The sequence below is a fragment of the Pygoscelis adeliae genome, unplaced genomic scaffold (genome assembly GCF_000699105.1).
Source record: "Pygoscelis adeliae isolate BGI_AS28 unplaced genomic scaffold, ASM69910v1 Scaffold133, whole genome shotgun sequence".
Taxonomy (NCBI): Eukaryota; Metazoa; Chordata; class Aves; order Sphenisciformes; family Spheniscidae; genus Pygoscelis; species Pygoscelis adeliae.
This window is the reverse complement of record NW_008824475.1, coordinates 5,177,298-5,198,671: the sequence shown is the minus strand read 5'-3', so window position 1 is coordinate 5,198,671 and position 21,374 is coordinate 5,177,298. Positions and strand designations below refer to the sequence as shown.

The following is a 21,374-nucleotide window of genomic DNA, read 5'->3' as shown; positions in this document are numbered from 1 at the left end:
ATGCACAGCCACCATTTGAGATGCTGTTTCCATTGTTATGAGCTCATTGACATTTTCTTTATCCTTTTCTATCTTAATTAATTTTGCTCTACTTCAGAATTTTGGAAGGAAGGGTAATATTCTGAAAACCATCTTACTTTGATATCAGTTATCAGAATGACTTTGAATCAGTAATTAAAACTATATTAGTATTATTCTAGAGTAGATATTAAAATGTTCATAATTAACCCTTTTTCTCCTCAAATTGGTTCTGTTTTCTCATTCTTAGGTGGCAGACTGAAGTTTTTATACTGTATTCTCTTCACTACCTCAAAAGAAAAACAGCTTTCTGGGAAAGGATAGAGCATTAACAGCAATGAATAGTAATGCTGGAAATCATTCATGTAGTTGTGGTATTGTCCAGTGTAGAAAAAGTACTGCCATTAATATTTACGTATCTTTGAATATTAACGTAACATAACGTATATTTTCTAATCATGTGTGCTGGAGAGCTGGACCTGTGTTTGGGTCAAGATAGATCACTGGGTACAGCTGCTTTAGTCTGTCATTGTTTAGGTCTTTCCTAGACAGAAATACTAGGTCTTTTTTTGTTTGTTTGCTTCCTGGAAAATGTCAGATATAATATTTGGGACCTTTCTTTTAAAACATGGGGTTATTTCACACCTCTGGTGTTTCCTGAGCTATTTGGTCTGGTTACAATTTTGGGGCGATAGCTCACCTCTTCCCGCCTTGTTAAACAGCAGAATTGTTGCTTAAAACTTATGCATCTTAATGCAGACAAAGTGTTAGCACTAGATTCTATGATTAAATGTTTGAACTTTGCTAATTTGCATTACCTGCCTAGCAGAGACTGCTGTGAGTTGAAATTCCTGAATCCACTGAACTGCTGTATTGACTATTTTCATATCTATGTTTTGATGAGGTGAAATGATTGCAGACCTTTTCAACTGTTTGTTTTGCTCCCAGAGTTCACTGGGAAAGCCTTTGCTCAATTTAGGACAAGTCTGCTGCAAACAGCAATGAAGATATGAAATGGACAACATAAAAATAAGAGCAAAAAGAGCTAAAGAGAAGCATAAGAAGCTGAGTCCAAAGAAATGCTAGGAAGTGTTTCCACAGTCTGATACCTTCCATGAAGCTGTTTTTTAACTGTGTCATATGAGATTTTACAAAGTTCACAACAAACCAAACACTGTAAAACTCAACAGGAACTCTTATCATGATAATCCCGTAATATATAATTCATAAATCTGCATTGCTATGTTTTACTCCATACAGGTCCTTTTTCCTGGTTTTAGCTGTAAGCTAGGAGCTTGTTTCAGGGGTTTGAGAGAAATGTTAAACAAGTAAACTTAAGGAGGAGATCGGTAGATAAGAAATGATGCCCCATCGTCCAGTTACAAAGCGTAAGGAGTAAGAAAATGGGAAAGGAGCAGCCAATTCTGTGTTGGAGTCTGCTTGGCTCCAGCAGCTGCTTTCCACAATAGGAGTGGCAAAGGTGTTGCTTTCCAGAGGGAGGCAACATTAAGGTAACTAGATGTCTTCAGAGAAAGCTGAGATACTCTACTGGCTCTGGAGAACCCATGTTGTTTGAGTTAATGATACTTATTTTTGTTTGATCTTCTTTGAAGTTTTGTTCCATTATTTCTAAATTTGTCTCCAATGAAAAAAATGGTAGGTTCATCTGAAATTTGTTCAGTCAGCGACATAACTCGGGGTGATCTTTGGCAATACAGTATACCTTCCTGAAGGTAGGGCAGTTCTTAAAACTAGGGTAATGGAGTGCATTCACAAAAACGAGAATTCTGATGGAATTCTTAAGGGTAATTCAGCATGTTCTACTTGAGTAGCATCAGCTGGTTATCTAAAAATACAGGGACCTGAAAAGATAAATTGTTCTTTGGTGGGCTGCAATTCAGAATTCTGGGAAGATAGAAGACCATAATTATCTGTGTTTTAACCTGTTTGTCCCTTGCTTCATTAGATTCTTTACCTCTATGCCAAATCTGTGAAGATCTTACTGAAATGGAGCTTTGCTAAAGCAAATCCTTTCCTCCCAGTTCTTAAATTTTCCTATGTTCCTTTTCATTCATTTTCAGATCTTGCATTTTGAAGGAAGTCCATACATAAACAACAGACTTGATCAGAAAATTACCTTGAATTACACTGCTATATTTGCTATTGATATTCTGGTAGGTTTTTTGCCCGGCTAAGACCAGATTCCTCATGTTGTACAGGCTATACAGACACACAATCAAAAAAGCGTTCTGACCTGTAGGTTTATAGTTACGAGCTAGAGCACTCCCCAGTCTATTTAAAATAAGAGTAACATTACAGTTGATTTCAACAGGAGCGTGGGTACTAGGAACTTTCTAAAGTATAATAGAGATGTTCCTATCCGTATCCTAATTTCTCCCAGAAGAGTTAAATAATCCCTAAAGGACAAAAGCCAGATAAATTATTAATTTTCTTTCTTGAAAGAGACTGGTGGACTCTGAAAAAAATAAAATGACAATGCTACATATTCTAATGCTGTGACTGCTGAAGATCTGCTTAAAACATCTTCCTTCACTAGTCAATTCACCTTTCCTAGTTTCTAAATCTCTTTGAGAAAATAGACTTGAGTGCTTGAATAGTTGTTAAAGAAAAATGGTGTTTTCTTTGAAAAGTATTAAAGTCAAAAGAAATTTGATAACATTTTTATTATTCCTAAAAGAATTTCTGCTTCTTGTTACAGAAGTTGGAGTAGGGGATATTCAGATCTCTTTTAGATCATGTATTGATTTGGTTTCTTGTGTCCTAAATTAAGTTATGCCTCTTATCAGAGGGCAAATGAAAAGTTCGTGAGCATCAGAACGAGAGCAGTACCAACATAGTTTCTGTATTTCTCTTATTTTTGAATTTTACAGGTTTTGATTAGAGAAAATGTACCAAATGAAATCTGTGTCCAGACACCTTGAGTTCTACCCACAGAGTAGGTCTTATTACATACACTCTGAAAGAATCACATTTCTGTCTAGTCTTCTAGAAGAAAGAATTTTAGGATTCATTATTGTGGAAAAAACTAAGTAATCCTGGCTAGTTTATGCAGTTGTGACATATTTCTGTTTAGTTTATTTGTTGTCCACCCAGTTTCACTTAACTGCAGTGAAAGTTTATAAATGGCTTTGCTACAAGATAAGATGAATTCAGTTTGTAATAGACATGTTTGAAATTGTTAGCAAATTACAGCACTGCCTTCCTCAGTTCAACTATTTTACTGAAGGTTATCATTGTAACCATAGCAATCCCAGCAACGTGTTTTCTTAGTGTTAGATTTCTTTGTAAAATTAGAGGAATCATCTTGGAAAATGTATTGTTCCCATCAATGAAATGACTTTATGAACTCTGCCTCTGGCTTTTATTTCAGTCAAGGATACTGCATTCTGTTTCTGCTCACTGCAGGCAACTCCGCTGTCCTGAGGAGAGGGGAGAGCGTGTTGGTTACACAGCCTCTTCAAGCCTCACTTTTGTTTTGACTTGGTTGCTTTTATTTGAACATCTTTTACTGGGCAGAGTCTTGAAGGCTGAATTATGGCACAGTTTATGAGTATCCAGAAGTGATTTATTACTAATATGTTGCATCCCCAATGTGATAAGTGGGTTAATGTCTGGTCTGGCAGTTGTCAGTCACACCGAGAGTATCAGCCTCCATTGCGCCTTGGAACGAGCTGGTTCTTGGTCTTGCAAAGCTGCCATCTGCCTCCTCTGTGCTTCTTTTGTAGCTTTTATATCTTGGAGCATATCCATGCTCCTTTTTTTTTTTCTTCTTTTTTTTCCTTAACTTTGATCGTGATGATTCCACTTTTTTTTTCAAACTGCTACTAACACCTCTGTATTCTCTCTTTGTTTCCACTTTCTTATCTTATATAGCTTAGTAGTCTTCGTGCTCTCTCACTTCTCATTTCTTCCAGCAACAAAACCCCACTTCTCAGCAAAATAGGGTACTGTAAATGCTCTACACCACCCCTCCGTGAGAGAATAACCAGTTTGTGGCATGGTGGTGTGTAACTGCAGCATTTGGAAGGCATTTGAATACGATAATACAGTTAAATAAAAATATTATACAGAATATTATAAAAAATACTGCAATTTGGAAAACATTCCTTACAGTTAATACTCAGATCTGTTTTGTTTATGCAAGGGAAGGTGAAGGGTTGGCTTGATAGTGAGAAGAAATTTCTGGTGAAAGATAGCTATTTCATTTGGTGGAAAAAGTCATGAGAGGATCTTGTAAATGGAAGCTAAAATGAAACAATTACAGACAAGACATAATTTTTTTTTTTTTTAACAGAACATTTGAACATCTGCCCTTCCCTTCATTTGCTTCCTGTCTAATAAACTGCAGCCTCTTTCGGACAGAACTTTTAAGTTTGAGGAACATGTGGTTAGACCGTAACTAACTGTTGTAGAATTCGTGTCTAGAGCAAATAACAAATAATAAATAGAGCTAAATGACATTAAGAGGAGTCTTTGCATTCATTTGATCGGAGCCTGACTCATCATCCACAGAAAACTAAATTAAATATAAAATCCACTGGTGCTGCTGTAATCACAGAAGCAAAATCCTAAGTCAGTTGCCTAGGAAGTCAATACTTGTTGGCATTAACTTCAGAGGAATTATCCACGGATTAGGCACCATATGGTAAGTTTGAAGTCTAATGCAATAGTCAGAAGAATCTGATTGCTCTTTAAGCTGTCCACTTGCTACCGAGGTATTGTCTGCTTCTGGTTTTCTCTTCGATTAGAGAACTATTTCCTGACAATTATTTTAGGATAACTATTTTTCTGAGTGTTACAGAATACCAAATTTCTAACTTTTTTAACTTCTGAGAACGTCTAAAATACCTTTTGTGGAGAAAGACTTGCACTCCCTTCAGGTCACAAAGTGGAGAAGGCATTCTCTGTACACAGTTGATTGCCGTGCTTTTAATCATTTGAAAAATTGATTAAATGTTGATATATAAGGAAGCTTGATCATTAGGCATATATCAGAAATCAGTAATTGTGAAATACATGGTTTTTGGAGATCTGAAATGTGAACAGCTAATTTTTCTGGTTCTTTATTGTGATGTAAATGATGAAATCTGTTTGCTCTGTTGTTTCCATTTAAACAAGCATGTAAATATTCCCTTAACGTTTTTGCAGGTGTCGGTCGGTGACTCTTGCTATCCTTTCTTATATATAACTTTAAAAAGCTGCTTGTTATTACATCATAAATGCAATTGGAGGAAAAAGAAATTCCATGTAATTTAATTTTTTTGTGTGTTTTAGGGAAGCTGGGAGAAGCGAATTCTAAAAAGTCTAAACAGCATGTGCACAGAACTCGGTATCCCACTAGCGCAGAAGGTAATGTATTATTAAATTTATGTTGCCAAACTGACATTTTTTGGAAATTAAGCCTTGTCTTGCACACTTGTAATGTAATGTTCATTTTACACATGGTTATCAAGAGCTGCAAGGCCAGTATCCAAATAATTTTAATGCAGAATAATTTTCAGGGATAAGTGGCGATGTATGCATCAGCTCAACTTGGGAAAAGATGAAGTCTATAGGCAGATCTTCCTCTTTGCTGTTGCAGTACTTAGCCTTTTAAGGGAGCAGCATGTTGGAAAACTAATTGCTATGTTCATTGCTCTTAACAGAGCATTTTTGTGTGCAGACTCAGCAGTATAACTTCTAGCTGCATAGCCTGTACACAATACATGCTTTGCATGCTGGAGAAAGCTATAGCTGAACTGGTACTTTAGGAGGGAGAGATACTGGTACATTGCTAATTTCGGTTGTCATTCATTCTGCTCTGTTTTGGTTTGTTTTTTATTAATTTAGAGGCTTTAATTTTAAAGATCATGGAATTGGGGAATAATGTTAGAATGTTTTGTTCTTTATCTTTTGCCTGTTGTATATCTAGGATAGGCAGCAGAACCTCTATGGTTCATCATATGAGATAAAGGATGCAGCTGTGTTTGCTTTTCATGACTGTGCCAGGGACAGGAATTTGATGACGAAGTCCAACAGCTCTATGGAATGAGCAGTAAATCTTCAGTAATATGAAACTGACTATTAAATAGCCTAAAATTCATTAGTAAGCACATGAAACTATTTAATGGGCTTCTTTTTCCCTTGAACTGGAAGTTGGACTTTCTACAGTAGAATATACCTTCAGGCTGGGGATAATCTGTAAGCAGAATAAGTTTGTGTTGCTAGTGTAATCTATTTTTTAAAGTGTTACATTGTATTTGAAATAAGCATGTTTTTACTCATTCTGTTAAAAAGAGAAGAGTTACTTTCTTGTGCCTTTCAGAGGCCTGTAAGTGAACAGAAAGAATTACTTAGTAAATGGAATGAAATGGGAACTGATGAGCCAGGTAAGACCAACTAAATCTATGTGCGTTAAATTTTTTTACACAAAAAAATAGCATATGCATCTTATTTATCAGTCAGATTAATGTAATCAAGGTAAACTGATTTCAATCTTTTTTCTCATTGGTAATGTATCATTATGCATAAATAAATATTTCATTGTTATTTCATTTCAAGTTCTTGTACTATCTTTGAATCATCAGTGAGAGGTTATGGTATAATACTCCTCATTCCAGTGCTTTAGAGATTTATAGAGCTAGGGCACTGCTCCTCTTAGTGTAAGCTCAGGCTAATAGAAAGAAAATGTTCAGAACTATGGATAATTAAGCTCAGACTTTTTATTAACAAAAGGTAAAAATAACACTTGCACAAAATAGTCATATTATCCTTTGGGAGAGCAAGGCTAACTGCCTTGTTAGTTCATATCCAAGTTCCTTAAAAGAAATGATTTTGCAAAGGTACTAGTTTGCATTGCAGTACCTCCTCTGCGATGGCAAATACTTTTCATGGATTATTTATGACTAGTCCCTACTTTTTGTTTGACAGCAGTACGTTTAATTCAACAATCTATGCTGTTAAAAAAACCCAACCCTCTTTTGAATATCATCTCTCTCTCATCTCGAAGAATGGTTCAATCTAAAGACTTATGTGGGATAAGTAAAAAGCTTCCTGTGACTACTGTTCACTTATTTGGGGTTTACAAAACTAAGGCACTAACAGTAGCATAATCTTGGAGAAGATGTGGTGGTTGTAGCCATGATATCTGTGATAACATTATTTTCATCTTTGCTTTAATAAGTTATTGAAATTGCTAGATTGTGTTACCGGTATGGGAAAATTGCATGGTTTTTTCATCACTTGGTTTTAACATAGCATCATTGAAATCTTATTTCAGATCTAAGTCTCTTCCGGCCTGTTTATGCACCTAAAGATTTTCTTGAGGTAAGCATTTATGAAACAATGACTCAGCCATTGACTTGCATCCATTGTAATCTCTTATGTGAAGTGGGAAAAATAATTGTTAAGTGTATTTCAGACCATTTGTCCTTTATAGCAAGTGAAATTTGGCATGTTTTTTATGACTCCATGTTTTGTTTACAAAACAAAATGCTATTGTCTCTTTTTTTAAAACTTCATTATTAAATTGTACTTGTGGTAAACTTCTCTTTCTCCAAAGAGCAGTCAGTTTGGAGCTGACTTTTTTCCTCTGAGAGCAGTTCTCCAACTGATTTCATAAATCATTTTACATTTTAAATTGCAATACGTTAAGTTGATAAATGGCAATGTATGAAGCTGATAGTCTATTTGGTGGTAGATAGTAGACCTGTATGCAGTTGAAATTGTAGGTCATCTATGAAGATTGTGAAAGATTAAACATGAAACAACTGTGTGGAATTTGGAGGCTTTTGTCTGTAATCAAACCAAACCATTAAAAAAATGGTGACTGCTGGTTCTTTAAAGTTAGAAATGACAGTATTGCTCATCATTCTGTATGGTTCAAGCACGGAACATCTCAGTAAAACAGAACTTGCTTTACCAGCTCTGCCTAGAATAGGCATGGACAATGGACAATAAACATTGTTGATGACAGTGAACTTAATGGTGACACATTAGGAGATTTTGGATTAAAATGTGATTGAAAAAAAAATTTAAAAAATCAGTATCTGTATATCCTGTGAGTTATACAGGAAACAAATCATTTAGAGCATGACGACAGTGTAGAATTATAGAGTTAAGATGGCCTCCTAATTTACAGAATAAAACTTAGAAGTCTAGTACTGAATTATCAGTCAGAATTAACGTATTAATATTTCAGTGTGATTCAGTGCAAGTTTAGTGGAATGTCTTTTGTAGTGGTAGAGATTTATAGTATTTCTGACTTAAGTGTAAATTGTTTCATGGTTATGAATTGTGAATGCATTTCTGAATCCCAACAATAAACTTTCTATCCATTTTATTACATTCCTAAAGAGCTCCTCCTGTTCAGTTAGTGATAATAATATTGGAAATTTTTAGTTTATTCTGTTTTTCCATCACTGTACTAACAGCCAAGTTGTGTATTTAATCTTGAATCTGTAAACAAATCTATCTTCATTTTAGCCTTATCCAGTGACCCTCAAGGTCACTCTTTTTTTCTGTTATACTGTTGTCTTTCCAGAGTTTGCAGTTTCTTACATTAATCTTTTAATTTACAAGTCTGACAGTGAGTTTATGTGGTATTAGAATACTTAAGACTGAGAATTGTAGAGGTAGGATGTTGTGGAAGAATTTCCTGAGAGCTGGAAACTCATCTTAGAAAGAATCCTTGCCATCTCAACATTATAATATTAAAATCTATACCCATGAAATAACAGTACGTAAGAGGCTGTAAATTCCTTTATAGATCAAAGTTACTTATCTTGACATTATGATTCCTTGTCTCTTAAATTTTATCCTTATTTAGGTTTTCAATTCTGGAGTTTTGGTTTTTTTTTTTTTCCTTAAACGAAAGAGAAGATATTTTGGTGTATTGCTATTTATTTTAGTAGCAAATTATGTAGCACTTTGACTGAAAGCTACATAGGATCGCCAGTGTAAGAATATGGATAAAAATTCTTTCAGAAAAAAGTAGTACTGAAGAATATCCTGGATATTGTAGCCATCAGAAGTATACTCTTGGCGTTTGAATGGCTTTGATGAGGAAGTGGATTTTAGTCAAGACATTACTATGTACATAGCACTTAATCCCATATATCAAAAATGTTTTCTGCTTTTTTATTTCATAATTTGAGCTTACTTTTCAAAGTAGAATATATTACTTCCTTAAAAATTTGGCTCCTTTTTGATTTTGAAAATGTTGAGATAAAATTTGGGCATATATATATATGATAGTTGCATGAAATGGTTTTATGCTGAACGTACTGTTTGTAATACTGATGATGTTAAGAAGAGTTCTGAATGTAAATTTCTGAATATATGCAAGGAATGACAGAGCTTCCATTTTTAAGGTACTGATGAATCTTCGAAACCCAAATTATGAAAATGGAGAACAGCCTAGTTTCAGAAATCATCTGGGGCTAATTCAGGTTCCTCTAAAAGTTAAAGATATTCCAGAATTGGTAAGTAGATTTTTCCTCACAAGAGGTTTCTGTAAGAATTATTTTGCCTTGCTAATGAATAAGATTCTAAACAATAAGGAAGAATACTAATACCACGAGAAGTTTCTTCTTTTGAAAGTGAAAATCAATCTAAATATGTAGTTAAAACACAGAGCATAAAAAAGTTTTATGAAAAGACATCTTTAATTAAAGTAAAACATAAACTAAATTGTCTGCCAGTAGGGAAGTTTTCATTTTATGCTACATAGCTTTGATTTGTGCCAAAAATATGCTTCTGTACATGTTATTCACTTACTCTTTTTTTTTCTATAGAAGAAAACTTTAAATTTGTAGTTTATCTTAATTCTACAGCTTTATTTGATGCTGTATAAGATCAGTAATCTGACAATCAGTTAGCTTCTAATTTTCTGCTCAAAGTAATTTTAAATCCCTTTATTGTCAGATTGTAAATGAAAGGAACTGCTTGGGTGCTAGTATTATAATTGGAAAATAGGAGAGCTGCTCTTAATGCTTCACTGATAAGTCTCCTGAGGATTTTATGCTAGTAGAAAAACTTGCACCTGGGTTGGGAAAGAGCTGGGAATTAGATATCCTTAACCTAATCTTTCATTCACCACTTTACTGCGTCCAGGTGTAGCTCATAGTTGACATGAAAACTGGGGCCTATACTAAAACTAGAGTAAGAATTGATGTGAGATTCTTCTCTTTAAAAACCTGAGCTCATCTTTCTTATATCTGCATTTAAATGTACTATGTTTGGTTTAGAAAATATACGCATTAAGCCTTTTGGAAGAAATCTCTAGTGATTTAGAGAATTAAACACTGTTAATTACTGTTTTTATGGTTTTGTTTCTTTTCAGAAAGAAGACTTCAGTGAACTAGGCTTAAATATAGGACAGCTGGGTATTGATGATTCAGCACAAGTGCCTCCTGGTTAGCTAATGCTGTGCTTCAGTCATTTAAATAGAACACTAATGAGTAGAATACTTTGCAATTACCAAGTAATTTGTGTATTTTTTCCATAATAAACCATGAATATTTTTTCTGTAACTATGATTGTAGTGATTTTCTTAGTAAATTATAGCTAATAATAGAAAACATTGTAATTATGAAAGGTCTGATTTGGAGAAGATTTAAAATCGTCACCTTAAGTTTAAAATATGTTAATTCCAGTGTGTTTGAACACTTCAGGGTCTAGAGAACAAAATTACCTCTCTCCAAAAAGAAAGAAAATATCAATAAAAGTTAAGCCAACTAACAGATGGTCATATATACAAACATCTTTTAAATAACTATCTTTAAGAAAAGATTACAGAAATTATCCATATATTAGTATTCAGTAGCTTAAATAGTGCATAATTTCTGTTGTTTTTCCATGTACGCATATATTCTTGTAGAAACAGGTTTTAAAATGGTCTTTTCATACAAAAGTGGAAACATTACAGTCTCAAGTGATTTTTCTTTTTAGATGGAAACTTGCCTAATTGAAAGTCTAGGTTCATGCAGTGTAGTGCTACTTTGGTATTTGTGTCCTTCAGACAAGAAAAAATTCTGTAGTATTATTTCTTCTTAGTTTTTGAAAAAGAACATTGATGCTGATTCAGGTTGATTTTTAGTGACATTAACAGTAAAAATCAGCTGAATGTAGTGGCGTGTAGTAAAAATATAAAATGCAGTACTAGCTGGAGTGTTTTTTTTTTAATTTAATTTTTGCCATTCTTTTCTATTTCTTTATTTTATAGAGTTCTTTGAAAATGAACATGTACGTGTTGGACAGAAAGGTATATATCTGTTTTCATCTGTAATAAACTGTGATTAGTTAGGGATACATTTAGTAAATTTCTGTCTCAATTACGTATACCTTTTAGAATTTTAACAATTTAGACAGGCTAATGCAAAGCATAGTCGGTAATAACATTGTAATTCAGACAGAGACAGTCAGTAATACCGCTGTAATTTAGACAGAGACAGAAAAGCAAGCATTTGCAGTCTACCAGTAGCTACCAGATAAATAGCTCCACAGATATTTCATTAAAAATGAAGTAGGAAGCATAGAGACATAACTTTCTGGTGATAACTTAACTTATGCCACTACTGAATGTCACTTTAAAATCAAAAGACTGTGGACTCCTTCTTTGCACACACAGTTCTTATTAGTGTAATGGGGTTTACACCTGTGCATCAGAACAGAGTCTTTTTAATTGTTATTTGCAATTGCAGAACTTGCTAAGTATTGCAATACTTAGCCACCATGGAAAATTCACTCATTTGTCTCTGTATACTGCTTTTGCTGAGAAAGTTCCAGGCTTTTTTTGTAGGTTAAGAAATAACCTACAAAAGAAAGGGAAAGATAAAAGAAACAATGATTTATTAGCTCAAGTTTGCTTATAGAAGAAACATACAAGGAATGTTCGAAATCCATCAATATCTGCTCCTTACTGTCTCTTGTGATTCCTGCTAAACATTATCACCATCAAAGAAAAAAATGGAGTGAGTGCCATCCCAAAAGTCCTCCATCCCTTTTTTTTTTTTGTTGCAGTAACAAAACAGTGACCTTTATTTCTTACTTCTCCTTTTGCGGTCCTCCTTCTATCCCTCATCGTCTGTTTTCTGATCCAAGAGCAAGTCATTATGGCACTGTCCATCTTGCTGTTCATTTCCTGTTCTTCCAAATAAATTCCCCATCCAGACTTCCTGAGCCAGTCATTCAACTCCACAATGTAATTCTTACTCCTCGTCTCTTGTCTGTGTAGAACAGCCTGTATTACAGAGATTGTCTTAGCTTTTCCTACATGCAAAGACACAAAATTTTGTAAAAATATGAGTTAAGAGTCTTGACCATAAACTGAAATCTCAGTTCATTCAGTGGGAATCCTACTGCATGCTCTATTGGGTGTTGGTAATGACTTTGGTTGCCATTGATGTAATGATTTTGCTTTTATATTAGATGTATTGCCAAGTCTGAGGAATTTTCTTTATTGTATTTAGTAAACCCCATCGTGTATATAGCAAAACTACTTTTCAATATTTTGTGTCTCAGTGAGAAACAATAAGGTAAACACTCATGGACACTGAGATGAATCACAGTCTTTTCTAAAATTTTGTGGCGAATGTAGGAATGTTTTTTTTTTTTTTTTTTGCCCTCTTTGTTTAGGAAAAAAGGATCACACACCATCTGTGTTAAGAGCTCTGCAGGTTAAAACAGAGAACTGGCAGACTGTTCTATTCAGTATTTAAGAAGAGGGGGAAGGAGAGAGGAATAAATTAAATAAATTTATAATTCCAAATCTCATCCTTCTAAGTCATGTCAGGGCAGTATATTGTGAATAGAGAATTTAGTGAAGTTTAGAAAAGCAAGTTGTTTCTGAGAGACTTCAGAAAAATCAGAGGATACGGATTTGAAAACTTCTGAGTACCAGCACAACACCTATCTAATGTCTAGATAATCTCACAGAAATATTCTCCCAACTCTCTCTCTGTTGTGAAAGACATTTCAGGTACGAGGGTACAGTTAATCACATAACCTCGATGGGAAATAACACTTCTACCAGATGAGGATAGCTAAAGATCATTGTCTCTCAAGTTTATAGATTTAAGTAAGGAATGAGATCATCTGCTCTAAGGTATGTACAGTACTTTATTCAAGATGAGGCCCTGGTGACAGAGTAGCCTAAAGCTTGACAACAATGACCCATCTAGGCAAACCTGTCAACAGTAGAGTATTTGTTTTATGTCAGTCTGAAGGAAAAACAAAATCTTTTAAGAAGGAAAGTCTTTATCCCCCAGAGTACGTATACCAATAATGAGAGAACTTGATAGTACACTCTGAAATGGAAAATTCTTGCCCCACAGTTATCTGTGAAGATATTCGTATAGTTAATATGAAAATAGGGGAGATGCAAAAAAACAGAATGAGTGACAATCTCCTATTTGAACTGAGATACCACTCATAGTTAAACAGGAGTATTTGTGGCTATATATGACTGCTAGTTCTGCTTGATGCCAGCCTACTAGCTGCAACTAGCCCTGATGTAGTCATAGATACATACTAAGAGGGTACATACTAAGTGCTACTTTATGATAGAAGGTAGCACAGCCTTGCTTATTAATATCAGTTGCCTTGTTTCCCAGGGAACTACTTCAAAATTGCATTGTGGAAACAAGACCTTTTAGGTTTTTTCCCATTAGCTAATGCTTACAGCATGGTAAACCAGTTTGTAAAGTTAAAAATTAAAGTACTTGATAATTTGATAAACTTTGGAAGTCTTAAACTATATCAATTCATTCCCTGCTTTGTTTCTTAACAGTTTTAGCAGAGCAAGATAGTGCTGCAGCTCAACAATATGTTCGTCAGGGATGTCCAACAGCACTCCGAGCTGATCTGTGGGCCCTCATTCTCAATATCTCTAATCAGCCAGAGGTAAGGAGCAAAGTGAAAGCAAAATATGAAGACTAGGTGAAAACACAAAAGTGCAAGCGCATATCTTCTAGTGATCTTTTTCCAAAATAGAAATGCTCTACTGGGTTGTCAGAGAAACTGATAAACATTTTATGAGAAATATGCGCATGCCTATAAAAGAAGTCCATGCTGTGGTGAAGTCTTTTAGGCTCTTTCCTAATTTTTTAACAGATATAGGAGCAAAATACTGTAGAACAAACTATTCAGTTGATCTGGCTAGCTCCTGAGGTTTTCCTATATGGTGCTGACTTTTTCAGAAGGGGACAAGAAAAAAAGTCCTGGAAAGAAGACTGAATCTCTCTTATCTTTGCTATGTTTTGTAAAAGGAAGATGTGCTATACCTTTTTCCTGGCTATTTGAACCTGTCATCATATTCATGCACATATCTTGTAAATTGCTTTATATATTATTGCATATACTCTACATATGTACAATCAAAAAGACATAAAGAGGAACTAGTAAGATGTGGATTGTTTTCATACTCCCCTGTACGGCAACAGTTTTTCATAGTACCTTATGTTTATTTGACTCAAGTCCTCAACAATGAAATCTTTTGCAGTATCTGAAGACATGCTATAGTCAATATATCTAATATGCCATAAAAAGTTAAATCCCTATTTAAATCTTTGCAGAATTTTGAATACTTTGATGCAAGGCTTTTATTGCAATAAAAGGTAACATGCATACATGTAAATTTGCTCATAAATGTGAGAATTTTACAGTATCTCATGCCCCTTGAGGATGTAGCCATTTTCTTGTAATACTGGGGCATTTATTGGTAACTACATAGTACAATCGTAAGATCATGCCCTTAAAAACAAATGTAAATCTTGTTCATTGACAGCTTACCTGAGGAGTTGAAGTTATTTGGTCTGGTATTAGAATTACTTAGTTTATTCCTTTCTGAAAAAATAAAATAGGCTTTTGTTTCTAGTAAATAAAAGATAGAATTTTCTGTAGAAGAGCGAGCTGTTGAAATAATAATGAAATATTATACAGCTTACTTAAGATGCTCAACACTAGATTTAAGTTATTTTAAATTATTGGGACAGCTTGAATTTTAGAAGTCTTTATGAGAACAGGAGTATTAGAGGTGTGAAATTAATGTTGTTGATTACATTGCATCTGTTTATATGCTGTTACATGCCGCATGCTCTAAGAGCATTTTTATCTTAATGTGGAAAATGAAATAATTGAATAAAAAAGCCAGGTATTCTGTTTTAATGACTGAAAGTCAAGATAATAATCAGAAAAATAATCAAATATTTCATTTTATGTTTGCATAAAGCATGGGTTGTTACAGAAATAGATTTATTAAAATCTGTTTCCTGAAATTCACATGGACAATTTTCAACAATTACCTTTTTATTAGATTAATAACAAGAGGAACGAGCTATGTCTGTCTATTAATATATTTGTCAGCCACACTGTTAGATCCTTTAAAAGTTGACTCTAGTTTATAGTAGTTTTTAATATGTGTTTATACTATGCATGAAGTGTGAATATTTTAGACCTTCTCAAAATGTTAGTGTCTGCTGTGAGGGTATTAACTCAATTTACTGTTAGGTAAGCTAGAGAACAGTACATTAGCTGTTTGATCAGAAGTGCTCATGTATGTGCCTTTATTGTGTAATAAATGGTAATTCAGTTCCAACTTATTGCAAGGATGCATGTGGACACCTATGTCAGGGCAGCTAATATGTTCTCGTTGACATAATATTTTACCTTGAGATAACTTTCTACGCACTTAGCAAATGGTGCTCATCAACTATAGATGAAGAAGAAAAATAAACTATATATGCATACAGTATTCTGAGATTCAGTGCAGTAGACATTCTCCTTTAGGAGACATTCTACAGGGTCCAGAGCCTTGAGACTGAACTGAGTAGACTGCGTGCAGGGAATTATTGGTGAGACAATATTTTGTGATGATGCTGAAAGAACTTAGAAAGATGATGATAAGTGGCTGGAAAATGGTAACGATAACATCAAGAAAAAGTGGTAAGGATGGATGAAGTGATGCAGACTGCGAATTTGTCACTACTTTGAGATTGTTGAAATAAAGGATTGGAAGACAGTAAAATACAAAATCCACCCTCCCTCCCCATGAAGAACAGAAATTATCAAGTCTGTGGAAAAGATACGCTATGTTGGAGAAAATCACCTAAGCTGGTGATGTAAGTGCATATGAATGTTTTCCTATCACGCTAAACTGAAACTGTATCTTCTAATGTAACAGCTATCGGAGCCTTTTATCTTCTTTTCCAAGACTATTTTTGCATAGCATAGTACAGTATTTGTTATCCTGGGCTCTAAGTTACAGTTGTTTTACGGACTTGGAGTACTAAAAATATGAATGCATTAAAGGGACAGGCCTTCTGACTGAGACCCAGCAGGCTGCCCATAGATCAGGTAGGATAGCACATGGGTTACTATAGCTATGGTATAAGATGAGTGTCCATAGTTCATTTTAAGGATTGCATTTACTAGTGTTTCACAGAAGTAAGGCTGTATTCTCGCAGTAACTACTGCGAGAATGCTAACACCCTGAGGTGGTCTTCTTGCATATACTGAATATACTGCTTTATTTTTTGTAAAGTATAGCAAAGCAGTTTTCAGATACATGTAGCTGTTGTATGATCTGCTGTATTTCATATAGACTTCATTGGTTTATCTAACACTTCTTTTCTCTACCTCTTGTGTACTGTTTCTCTGCTGAAGTTGAATTGTGTGGTTGCAGAGATTTCTTGCTGTAATATTTCTGATTTGCAGTTTAGGCTGTATTACATTTATAGCTGTATGAATCTATAACTCATAAGGACTGTGAATTTCCTTCCTTTAATGTAAAACATTATTGAGGGTTTGGTATGGGCAGCATTGTGTGTGTTAGCATCCAATATTGTTGTTTGGAAAATTTTATTCGGTAAAGCTCAGCCTCTATATAAAGCTAATATGCAGCCAAGCAAGGGATGATACTAGCAATCTAGCATCATAATCATAAAAATGATAAACTGTAAGCTCTATATGCAGGATTATTTAGAAATGCGTAAACACATTTCCTGGCAATGAATTGTTTATTAGTTTTCATTTGTAATGGTACATTTTAGAGAAACTGTGTTAAAAGAGCATTTCTAAGGTTGCAAAGTCAAACATTTAAAAGCTGAACAGTGTCACAGTTAATATTGTCTGTGCAAACAGTCCAATTTGCTGTATATATGTATTTTATCGTATGCTCTTGAATCACAAAATCACAGTTTTTCCTGTGGGATGTCTGCCTCATTGATTACACAAAATGGATGGCACACACTTACTGAGAATCTGTTTATTTTTTTTTCCCCCTTCTGTTTGGTGTGTTACCCTATTGTTTATTCACTGCATGCTATTCAAGCAGTGCTTAAAAAACAAAATTGTTCACTATCTTATAGGCTTTTTCCTGTAATTTTTTTTTAAGTTAATGGGTTGAAAATCAATCTTAATTCTGAAAATTCCAGCATGCAGAAATTAGTAATGCTTTGCTTTACTACAGCTTTTACTGAATGTAATTTCCTAGGTTTAAAAACTTAATAAATAGGTGAGGTGGTAAGTTCATCATGGAGCATGATGTAACTCTGTGCCTTATCAGTAGGGTTATTTAGATTAGGATCAGTAGCCGAAGGTACCCACTGCACCATTCAAACAGCTGAGAAGCCGGTAGCAGTAATAGACTGTCGTCATCTTTGACTGGAGAAGGACGTACTTTACAAGTAGGTTTCACAGGTGTCTGGTAAAAGGAGAATAAGTTTTGGATCCTCTTCAGGATTTGCCAGGAGGGACTTTCTTTAGCTCTTTTGTCCATTATCTCTTTATGTAATCTGTTTAGTTTTTTGTTTTGTACTTGTTTCTGGTACTTCTGTTCCAAAATCTACAGCTCACCTAATTAATGCTCATTGCCATTCTTTAGGCTTCATCCAATTCCCACAAATCTTAGTGTCTTCTTTCTAGACTCCCCAGTGTCAGTCTTTCTTCATATTCCTAGTTCTATCCCTCACCCACCCATTTCTTGTATTAGATTGGAGAGGCAGGTATAGACAGTACATTCAAATGATGAGGGTAACCTAAAAATGAATCATGAGCTGCCTACAGTTCAGCAGTGAGAGTGCAGCTCCTGTGCCAGGGATTTCATGACAGGCCACAGGTGGACTGTGCCTGCGCAGAGGCTGCTGAGTAATCCACACCTTAATTTCAAAGAAGGTGAATCACTAGATTCTGCTTAAACTAGCTTTGTTGGGTACTGCTGAAAGATACTGTTCTCTCTTGCCTGTGAGCTACTTTCAGAGCTCCCTTTTCCTTATGCTCTCAGATGGATACAGTGTGAGTTTTTTGGGTGGAAATTTTGGTATGTGGTAGGGTCAAGAGGGCTGGGCAGTGCAATTCTGAAATGTACTTTGTTTCAACTTGGAAAGAGGAGTATCTTTGGAGGTGCAGTATAAAAAAATATATATTATTTTGAGAAAAGCTATAGTCTATATAAAAATGCAACACATTTTGAAAAAGTAAAAAGTTTACAAATCAAGGTTACATTAAGATTTGGCAGACAGAGAAGAAAGGTTGAATCCAATGAATAAGTTAAGGTTTTTGGTTTTATAAATGAAAACATTTTAGGCTAAGAAACCTACCACATTTCTGGACACTCCTGAAACTTGGTAGTAATCAGTTGTCTCGTGTGGAGGAAGAAATGCAACCAATAAAATAGTAAAACAAGACCTGAATCTTTTTTTGAAGTCTGCATGAGGCTCTTAAAAGCATTTCTCACTGTGTAAGTGAGAAGAACTGATCACCGAGCAAAAGGGTCATGTGGCTTGAAAGTAGATCTGTGACCAATCTTGTTTATGATTCAGATATGAGGAATAAATTTATTAATACAGCATGAATCACAAGCCTCTTGTCTTACTAAGAGACATGGGCAAGATCTACTTGTGGTCAAGTTGCGTCTAAAAAACCAGTGTGATTCCCAAGCCCTGTTTTCATTTTCAATAACAACAATCACAATTTCAGAGAAAATGAATGACAAGTAATGAATTAAAACCATTATTCCTAGAATAGTTATGATTGGTTTTGCATTGCAAGTCCCTTTTTAATAATTTCTGATTTGTTTCCCGAACTCTTTCTCATGAGTTCTAGTTCAGGTGGACAGCTTGGCCTTCTTTTTACTAAATTATTTAACTGTTAAAATATGTAAGTACTGTTTTACTCTGCTTATATTTGCAATGTAAATTTGCTATTCATTTTTTCAGGGTAGAGTTTTGAGTTGTGTTTGAAATTTTAGTTCATGCTGAAATTACAACAGCGACAGCAAACGGTGTTTTATTTTCTGAGAAATGACCAAGTTGGCCTAGTGGGTTTTTGTAAGAGCAAAGTAGAAACTATTATTCATTAAAAAAGAAAAGGTGATAAACTGTTTACCCTTTTTATTTAAAATCATACTGAAGAAAGTGTTCAACTGAATTATAAAGAACTTCCATTCAGTTTCTGCGAGTTGCTGAAGAATCTGAGCGCAGTTGTTCTCTCTGTTAAGACAGTGCCCTAAAACATCAGGTTGCTTATTCTTACCACTTTTTTAACTGCTTGAAATATTTACACCAATGAAAACAAATGAAGGAGGAAAATTGGGAAGGATATATATTTCAGAAATTGTACATCCTGTTGGTTAAGGCTAAGTGATTCAAATCTCTGTTCTAACTCAGGCAATATTTGCCCTATATTCTAAGAAGTCGATTGTTTTTTAAAATCGGTACACAAGTCTGAAGGGTGAGAAATGGAAAGTTTCTGCACTTCAGCTTTATTGATTCCTTTGCTAAAACAAAAACATTTTACAAAATGTTTTAAATACACGTGTCATTCTGGATTAACAAATAGCAAGTACTCTGTTCTGATTAAACCTATTTCATTTAAATTTCTTTCAGCGGTTTTCTGTTTTTCTTCTGTGGAAGATACTGTTCACCGGCTACACTAAACTGTAATTTATACATAATTGCAATTAACTTGATTCTTTACACTTCCATTAATAATGCAGTTGAATTAAGGCATAGGAAGCTAGTAAATATTTTAGAGATTAATAACATAACAATCATAGTTCAGTATGATGCCATAAACAAAACTGCACTGAAACTAGCACTCTAAACTCATGATTTAGGGCATACAGTAGGGCATCATTTATGAATATTTTTTTCTTATACAGAAATCTGTTCTTCATACATTCAGTGAAGTCATTCCTTGCATGCCAAATCACTACGTCTATTCTAAGTGTGAATAAAACAGCAGCAATTCAACTTAATACCAAGTTATTCTGACTGTTAAGATGAATGGACCATGTACTTAAGTGGTTACTTTTTAGTTGTGGTTTTACAATAATTTTAATAGTAACAGGAAAATAGACTCTTGTAAGCAAATGTAAAACATAATTGAATGGCTTCCTAATTCAGGAAGGAAAAGGTTAGTACAAAATACTGGACTAGTGGTAATGTTAACTTGTGGCTTGGAGCCATCGTGAAACCTCAGGTGAAAGTATTTTAAGAAGAAAACTTGTTTCTGCATACAAATTTCAAGTCTGCTCTATATGTGTGTAGCAAAAGATTACTGTCTTCCTTCATACCACTTTCTTCTCCCACTTCCAAACAGCCTATAGCGATTGTTTAAGGCAGTTCTAGAGAACTAAAAACTAGGAAATGATAACAAGAAACCATGAGGTTATTAGAATTTCTTTCCCAAGTTACAATAAATTAGTAGTTGCATTATCTACTTTTTTTCCATTCTCTCCCTCTCAAAATTTCATCTTCCTGTTTGTTCTTTAAATCCTTACTCGACTTACCTTTTTTTGCAAAGAAATCAGCAGTAAATATTATGTAAAACTTGGAATATACAAGCATTTGTGTGGTGCCTGTAGAGACACATTAAAACCAAAATACTTTTGTGAAGTGGGAAGGAGCTTTGGGACTGCTGATTTAGTTTGTAAATTTATTCCAAATCTGTTTGAAGCTGTGGTATTCAATCTGAAACTGTGTTATTCAATTGTAGGCATGATGACAGAGGTATTTAGGGATTTTGGAATTACATGATGATAGTGCGATATTTAATTTTTTGTTTCCTTTGCAAGCTCTTTCTAAGAAGAAAGGGATAGAATAAGCTAAAGCAGAGAAGTGTTTGTTCTGATACTTCCCCATCGTTTCACTCTTGTGTATGTTCTGTAGACATTCAGGAAATAATTGGAGTTTAAAAAAAGGCCTGAGTTCTTTGTATTCATAGAATCGTAGACTCATTAAGGTTGGAAAAGACCTCTAATATCATTGAGTCCAACCGTCAACCCAACACCACCATGCCCACTAAACCATGTCCCTAAGTGCCTCATCTACCCGTCTTTTAAATACTTCCAGGGATGG

At 34.5% G+C, this 21,374-nt stretch overlaps 1 protein-coding gene across 1 annotated transcript in view; it reads left to right on the top strand.

Moving 5' to 3' along the window:
- The window catches only part of TBC1D19 (TBC1 domain family, member 19), a 56,281-nt gene that overhangs the window by 14,967 nt on the left and 19,940 nt on the right, over positions 1 to 21,374 (top strand). Inside the window, exons 6-12 of the mRNA XM_009321402.1 lie at positions 5,314 to 5,388; positions 6,344 to 6,407; positions 7,298 to 7,344; positions 9,390 to 9,500; positions 10,361 to 10,433; positions 11,243 to 11,281; positions 13,808 to 13,920. Of these exons, the coding sequence (XP_009319677.1) occupies positions 5,314 to 5,388; positions 6,344 to 6,407; positions 7,298 to 7,344; positions 9,390 to 9,500; positions 10,361 to 10,433; positions 11,243 to 11,281; positions 13,808 to 13,920 (522 nt within the window). The remainder of the gene's footprint in view (positions 1 to 5,313; positions 5,389 to 6,343; positions 6,408 to 7,297; positions 7,345 to 9,389; positions 9,501 to 10,360; positions 10,434 to 11,242; positions 11,282 to 13,807; positions 13,921 to 21,374) is intronic.